An 8,333-nucleotide genomic window follows, 5' to 3' on the forward strand; every position below is an offset into this window, starting at 1 on the left:
GAAAATGTGCTCACATGGACTTCATGTCCTTTGACCAAAATCGGCTGTGTATTTGGAACTGTAGCCTATACGTGCAGTTGCACATTTAGATTATGTGTTAAATATAGCATTAGTCTCCGTCTGCTAGCTATGACGCAAAAGTCTTCCATGCATAGATGCAGCCGTTAGCGGAGTTGTTTTTGTACACGAAGGATCTGTTGAAAGTTGATGATCAAACTCCAGCTGTCAAGTTAATCACATAGGAGGAATAGGCTAAACATTGTTGGGTTTATTGTCCTTATTTTCTTGTTAATATTTGCAGAATATTTGCTACAAAAGCTTGGCATCTGCTCTGGCATCTAACCAACAAAATCCTATTCACGTAAGAGAAAAGTCCAAATTGACCTTCTGTCGGCTGCAAGGACAGAGGCTCACTGCTGCAATAACAGCGACGCCTGTTGGCTTTTATAGTGACTGACCTGACTAATGGGCACACTCACAAATATCCTGCTCCAGAGTATCTGAATATTTTTTTAGAACCAAGGTCACAAACTTTTGGAACACAATCTGTTTCAGAACAATATTTCAAATTTTATTTTCTCTTAGAATATTGTGATAATAAAAAACCTATACAATTACATTATTGCATTCAAATAATTTCATACACTGTTATCAACTTACATACATGTGGGTCACCGGCCTCAAACTGAACAGTTTCGAGGGGCATTTTAAATAGTAAGCATGCTTAAAGTTCAATAATTACAATTCATATTTACATATCTTCACTTTTTAATTATTACTTTTATAGAAAAATAAATTCTCTGTATATGTACAAAACCTTGCATATCATACACTTCATGTCCAACAAATTCCTCAAAGTGACTGAATGTAGCTTTTACACTTAAAAAAGCAAAATACACAAATATTAGGATATAAACTTATAATTGATATACACTCTCCACATCAACAGATAATCTCAAACATTGTTTCTCTTTACATGATTCTCATTGTCAGTGATTCATAAATTAAAATGTTCAACACAGTGCACAGTTCTTTGTGTGTGTGTGTGTTATGTGTGTGTGTGTGTGTGTGTGTGTGTGTGTGTGTGTGTGTGTGTGTGTGTGTGTGTGTGTGTGTGTGTGTGTGTTGTGTGTGTGTGTTTAAGTATGTCTTTAGACTTCATTGGTGGGACAGCGTGTCGGGGTGGGGGTGTAAACGGGGAGGGTGATGTCGTCGATCTCCTGGACCCGTGCGGGCTGGGGAGGGGTGACCAGGACATAGTCGTACTCTGTGTGCAGCACCTTCTCATACACACTCTGCAGCCCTGTTGTCTTTGGGATGTGGGCTTGGTAGTAGTTGTCCCTACGCTGGGGGTCCCGGGGCAGGGAAGCAGTCTTGGGCAGGCTGCCGAAGGAGGAGAGGGTCGGAGCGGGAGAGATGCGTCCCGGCGAGGGGGCTCGGGCGTTGGCCCGCACGGCCGAGGGGCTCCAGCAGCGGTCCGAGTGTCCCAGGACCTTACACTCACTGGTGCACGCCCACAGACCTGAGAGAGAGAGAGGGGGGAAGGGGGGGGGGGGTGTTAGATCTCAGGTCATCCAGCCTTCACATCCCAATCCCATCTCCTAACACAGTGGTTCTCAATGTGGGGTGCGGCCCGTGCGGGGACCATAGGGGTCCGTGGCTCTAATGTACACCAAATGGGTGGTCCTTGATATGAAAAAGTTTGAGAATCAGTGCACTAACAAGTTCCTCACAGTGATTTATGCCTTACCACTTTGGCCGCCCATGGGAGGAACCACAAGCGTGTCTTTCTTGGGGCCGGTGTCTCCACTGACATCGCTGTCACTGTCGTTGAAATCACTGTCCCCCTTGCCACTGTCTTTGCCACTGAAGGCCGGGTCCCTGGCAGAGATGGTCGTGTAAGAGTTCCCCTTCCAGATGGTGATGGGCCTCACAGCCTCTTTAGCGTTCCCATAGCCAGGCAGAGTGGAGTAGCCCTGTAGGAGAGGAGAGGAGAGGAGGGGAGGGGAGGAGAGGAGAGGCTGAGGTTAGTATGTGACATGTGTAACGTGCTGATTGGATGCTGGAGAAAAGACACTGGAGATTTGTCTTTGTTGTTCATTAACACCCCCACATCTCCATCCCTCGTGCACACACAGTCCCATATGAGCATCTCACCTCATGTTTGTTCCCTCGCAGCTTGCTCTCTGACTCGTACACACAGGGCACCTCGCTGCCGTCCTCCGAGGCCGAGCACATGTCCACACTGCCCCCGGGGTGAGGCGAGATGAAGGCCCCCTCGGGCTGGCTGGTGTAGGACTGGCCGTCGAAGCCTTCCCCTCCCCCGGCCCCGTGCAGAGGCAGCAGGGGGTTGTCCCGGTGGATCCTGCCGCGCTCCAGCGTGCCCTTCTCCCCGTACGAGTCGCTGTCCTCTCCGCTCTTGTCCCGTTTGCGCCGGTTGCAGCTGGTGGCGATGAGGATGATGGCGAGCAGCAGGAGCGTGCAGCTGCCCGCCAGCACGACGATGATCACCACTGACAGGTCCCACTGCGCGCGAACCTGGTCCCCCCCGCCCGGCTGGTACACCGTCCTGTCGCTCGGCGGGGCGCCTGCGATGATCAGGAAGTGGAGCGTGGCGGTGGAGGTGAGCGCCGGCCGCCCGTTGTCGCTCACCGTGACCGTCACGCTCAGGGTCTCGTCCACCTCATGGCTCAGCACCTAAGAGTTAGAATAAGATAAGAATAAGAATTGATTGCATTTGTAGGCTAGGGCTTTTGAAGGTACCCACAAAGTGCTTCACATATCAGGGGGTGTAGGGCAGGCCTGTGTGTGTGTGTGTGTGTGTGTGTGTGTGTGTGTGTGTGTGTGTGTGTGTGTGTGTGTGTGTGTGTGTGTGTGTGTGTGTGTGTGTGTGTGTGTGTGTGTGTGTGTGTGTGTGTGTATGTCTATGTGTGTGTGTGTGTGTGTGTGTGTGTGTGTGTGTGTGTGTGTGCGTGCGTGCGTGTGTGTGTGTGTGTGTGTGTGTGTGTGTGTGTGTGTGTGTGTGCGTGTGTGTGTGTGTGTGTGTGTGTGTGTGTGTGTGTGTGTGTGTGTGTTTGGGGGGGGGGGGGGGGGGGGGGTGCGGAACCTATCCACTCACCTGGTTGAGGTAGATCTCCCCGGTGGCTTTGTTAACGGAGAACACGGACGGCTCCCCAGTGGCCAGCCCGTAGGACAGCTCAGAGTTCACTCCCTCATCCGCATCCCGCGCCTCCACCCGGGTGATGACGTAGCCGGTTGGTGCGTCCCTGGGCAGCAGCACTTCAGCCGAGCCGTTGCTGAGCCCCGGGCGCGTGATGACCGGTGCGTTGTCGTTCTGGTCCACTATCCTCACATACACGTTAGTGCTACCGGACAGAGGCGGCGAGCCGCCGTCGCTGGCCGTGATGCGCAGCTCAAGCTGCTTCATCACCTCGTAGTTGAAGCTGCGGAGCGCGTAGAGCGAGCCGCTGGCCGGGTCCAGGGACACGAAGGTGGAGATGGGGGAGCCCGTGAGGTACGTGTCAGCCAGCTTGTAGCTGACCTTCCCGTTTGACCCCATGTCCATGTCCCGCGCAACGACCGTGGTGATGTAGGCGCCCGGCGCATTGTTTTCCACCACAGCCACTTCATAAACAGGCTTACTGAACATGGGGGCATTGTCGTTCTCGTCGGTCAGCCGGATGGTGTACTGAGTGATGGTCCTGAACGGAGGGGAGCCCAAATCCTCCGCCACCACTGTGAGGTTATACTCGGGGATTTTTTCCCGGTCTAACGGGCTGGTGCTCACGATCATGAAGCTGTCCTCGTACGCCTGCTGCAGCCTGAAGTGGTCGTGGCCATAGAGCGTGCAGTGCACCTGTCCGTTAGCGCCGGAGTCTCTGTCCGAGGTGCTGACCAGAGCCACGAAGCTCTCCCTGGCCGCCGCCTCCGTGATGTACGCTATCCCCGCCGTGATGGACGTCATGGGCGTGATGGAGATCTCCGGTGCGTTGTCGTTAACGTCCTGCACCTGCACCACGATCTTACAGATGGCCGGGCTCGGGTTGGGACCCAGGTCGGTGGCCTGCACGTCGAACTCGTAGGTGTTTTTGCTCTCAAAGTCAATGGGGCTCTCCAGGGTGAGCCGCCCGGTCTTGCGGTCCACTCTGAAGAGTTGCCTTATCTCGGAGGGCACTTGGTGACCGAACCCGTACACCACCTCGCCGTTCAGCCCCTCGTCCGGGTCCTCCGCGTTCAGGTCCAATAGGAGGAAACCGACCGGCGCGTCCTCAGGCAGGTCCACGGAGAAGCTATTCCGGTCGAACACCGGGCTGTTGTCATTGTAGTCTCTCACCTTGACGTTGACGCGCGTCGTCCCGGTGCGGGACGGGTTGCCGCCGTCCATGGCGACCAGCTCGAGCGCGTAAGAAGCCTGCGTCTCCCGGTCCAACTCCTTCATGAGCACGAGCTCCGCATATTTAACCCCGTCGGCCCTGCTCAGCACGTCGATGGAGAAGTGGCTGTTGACGGAGATCTGGTAACTCTGGATGTAGTTTCCCCCCACGTCCTCATCCACGGCAAAGTCCAGTGGGATCCTCGTGCCCACCGCCGTGTTCTCGGAGATCTCCAGACTCGACTCTTTCCGGGGGAACTCGGGGGAGTTGTCGTTGATGTCCTTGACCTCCACCTCGACGTGGATGAGTTTGAACTGCTCCTTGGAGAAGCTGACCACGTCGAAAGCGATGAGGCAGTGCAGGGTGTGTTTGCAGATCCGCTCCCTGTCTATCCGCTCTCCTATGGTCAGCTGCCCATCGCTCTCCCGCAGGCGGATAAAAGAGGAGTTGAACTGTTTCATCATCCTGAAATTGGTCCGGGAGCCCACCGAGTGGGAGGAGGAGGGAGAGGAGGAGATGTCCTTGGCCAAGTTTCCGATGACTGTCCCCGGTGCGTCTTCCTCAAATGTCTGATATTTCACCGTCTTTGCCTGTGTGAGAGCGGCCAGACTTGCCAAGGAGATGCACAGTAGCACTAGCAGCCCGTTCCACCCTATCTCTCCCATCCTGACACCTTCACTCCAAAATAATGTACAATCAGCAAACTCTCCACACTGAAGCCAAGTTGCAGTAAAAAAAAACACACACCTTTCTTTTCGACTCTCCACAGCTCTTTTTATATTATAAAGCCTATAATAAATATTCCATAGGTCTTTCGATGCGCACTCTGGATGCGCTCCGCTCTCTCTGTATTGTAGGTGTGCTGCTCTCTCTGCGCGAGAGGGCTGCAGTGTCTGCAGGAGGGTTTATACGGGGAGGCATGCAAATGAGCCGCACTGTGGCCAATCCGCGCTCTGAGATGGGGAATGGGGACTTCTGAAAGACCTCTAAACCCTGTTTAGAGATTCCTGGACTGTGCGCAGAAACTTGGCACCCAATGTGTGGGCTAAACGCGGGGCTTGATTTAATACAGCTATAGTTTCCGTTGCTTGTTTATGTTCCTCGGGCTGTTAAATGAGTCTGCGCACCGACACATGGGGGAGCACAGAGATGCGCAGTGTCCCTGAGCTAGAGGACAAAGCTTTTGAATAGCAGTGTCTGCTCAGGATGCTATAATAGGCCTACATTCAATGTAAAGAGATTTATGTTTAAACACTGTTCTCTGGATCCCCTACACGTGTCATGTGTGTCATGTGTACCCCAGGCTGTCTCCGGCCGGCCGATCTCTCGCAACGACCTGCCCCCCCATTGACTGCCTGATAAAAAACTTGCTGCAAGAAGATGAGATGATTGTCATTTTCTCCACAGAATGTTTTTCTCCACTCACTTTCATGGCGCACTTTCCAAACAGCTGAGTATATATAGCTTCACATGCTGATGATGGTATAGGACCACACAGCCACAGAGAGATTCAAAATAATCTCTTAACTGGTGGCAATATAATTTGATTGGTCATTTTATTCCCATTCATAAATTCCATAAATCGCCTGCCTTTCTATTAGTCATCCCCAGTGTGTTGTAATCCAGTTTGCAGATCATATCTGATTCATGGCTATATCCACTTAAACATTGATCTTATTCTAATTTGGACTCAGATGAGATCGGCTCACGAGATGTCGTGTGAGGGGGGAGAGAGAGAGGGAGAGAGGGAGAGGGAGAACGAGATGGAGATACTTTTTTTTTTTTAATTAAAGCTGGTGTAACGACCCGGTTTAACATGTGCCTCTGCTTGGCCTCGCCTGCCAAAACAGGGTGAAGACAGGTGAGGACGATTGGACGATCACACACGCACACGCACGCACGCACGCACATACACACACGCTCACACACTCACTCACTCACTCACTCACGCACTCTCTCTCTCTCTCTCTCTCACCCACACACCCACACACACACACCCACACACACACACACACACACACACACACACACACACACACACACACACACACACACACACACACACACACACACACACACACACACACACACACACACACACACACACACACACACACACACCGTTACAAATGGGATTTGGCTGTAAACGCAGGGGGGATTTATCAGGATTTCAATAGTCAGATTATATCAAAGGCGTATGAGGGCCTCGTTAGTAGCGGCGGTATAATAGCGTGGCAGGGCCTCTGCATTGTAGCCCCTGAGCCGGCCTGCGGGGACCCTAACCCCCGCTGCCACCACGCAGCCCTCTGCCTAACTGCAGCATAATGAGACCCAGCCACATGCAGCCCTCCGCCCCCAGCCCTGCCCCGGTCCCGGCCACGGCTCCTTTCATTAGACGGGAGATGGGAGATGAATTGGCCCGGACATGAGGGTCCCTCTTATTAAAATACATTTAGAGAACGGCCGGGGCCCCGTCACGGCTCTTTAAGAGATTTTCTCATTCTTCCCATTGGACTCAGGCTCTCTCCCTCTCCCCCACCTCTCTCTCTCCTCTCCCCTCATTCATTCGCTTTTTCAGGGGCAACACTTGCCTTGCAGGAGAAGCTAATGTCAGTTGGCATGTTCTATAAAGAACCCATCTGCCACAGCAAGTCAGATAGCAGACACCTGAATGCATCCAGTCAAGCAGCATGCAGTAGGCTACATGGGCTATCCCAAACGAAAGGGAGCTATTAGCTAATCCTAAAATCAATTTTAGAAGGATATAGCCTACAATTTAAAAAATCACAACAAAACTATAATCCCCATACAGGAATAGCAACACAGTGGTACCATAATAAGGTAGGATAAGGTCACGATCAACTCATTATGAGCACTGTGTAAATCCCTATACTATTTTAGGAATATATGCAAAGTATCCGTGCAGGAGAAACATTGAGATTGAGGTATTTTTAAACATTTTGACCAGCCATATTATGTGTAAATTGAATGCAGAGTCCATTTCTTTATGTTTAGTTTAGATAAAACATGAAGTATAATGGTATTCTAATGCCACTCAGCATTCTCACACACAGAAAGACATAGCAATCAAAAGCAAATTACACTGTATGTTGAGTCTCGCCTTGCGGATTAAGCTCTCTCTCTCTCTCTCTCTCTCTCTCTCTCTCTCTCTGTATGCAAGAGAGAGCGACAGAGAGAGAGAGAGAGAGAGAGAGAGAGAGAGAGAGAGAGAGAGACTTTTGTGTTGGACAGAGAGAGAGACTTTTGTGTTGGACAGACTTAAAAGCTGAAGGAGTCAGGACGCAGTCAGTCACACACACACACTCACACCTCAAATCGCAATTCTCTCACGTGATCACCATGTCAATCTCGCCCGTCTGCACGCGAGTTCAACAATGGTGGAATTAGAGAGAGACTCCAAAATCCTCTCCATTCTTCACGCGACACATTAGCATTTTCTTTAAAAATATATATTTGGAGGATTCGCCCCCCCTCCTCTCTCCCTCCCTCCTTCTCTCCTCTCCTTTCTTTCTTCCATTCTTTCTTCTAACCCCTTTGGCATTGTGGTCCCATTTGCTCTAGTGATCGCTGGGTATTTGGGGTCTGGAGCACGGTCGCCTGATCCGTGCCTCTTGTTGGAGCTTAACGCATTGAGATGGAAATAGGCGATTTGGTCTCTATTGTCCACCAGATAAGCGGTAGGGGAAGGGGGAAAGCGAGGCAGAGAGAGAGATGTCGGGGGGGGGGGGGGGGTGAGGGGATGAGAGAGAGATGGAGAGTGGGTGGGGGATCTAAGCTAATCGATCTAGCTGCCCCCCCCACTCTCCAGCCCCCCAGCTAACCTTTGCTTAACTCGCGTGCCATCACAAGCAGCACCGTCCTAATTGGTTCCCATGCACTAATTATCCAATTATCGCCTCTCCACCAGAGAAGCGCACTCCAGGGCTCCTCTGGATAATG

General features: G+C 51.7%; 1 protein-coding gene across 1 annotated transcript; it reads right to left on the bottom strand.

The window, feature by feature from the left end:
• Positions 1-1,151: 1,151 nt before the first annotated feature.
• Positions 1,152-5,038, bottom strand: LOC310797119 (protocadherin-8-like; the record flags this gene model as incomplete). The annotated part of the gene is made up of 4 exons (XM_083659420.1): positions 1,152-1,522; positions 1,751-1,976; positions 2,158-2,697; positions 3,119-5,038. The coding sequence occupies 4 exons, from the start codon at positions 5,036-5,038 to the stop codon at positions 1,152-1,154; spliced, it is 3,057 nt and encodes a 1,018-aa protein (XP_083515546.1).
• Positions 5,039-8,333: the final 3,295 nt, after the last annotated feature.

Source organism: Poromitra crassiceps (genome assembly GCF_964638095.1).
Source record: "Poromitra crassiceps genome assembly, chromosome: 23".
Classification (NCBI taxonomy): Eukaryota; Metazoa; Chordata; class Actinopteri; order Beryciformes; family Melamphaidae; genus Poromitra; species Poromitra crassiceps.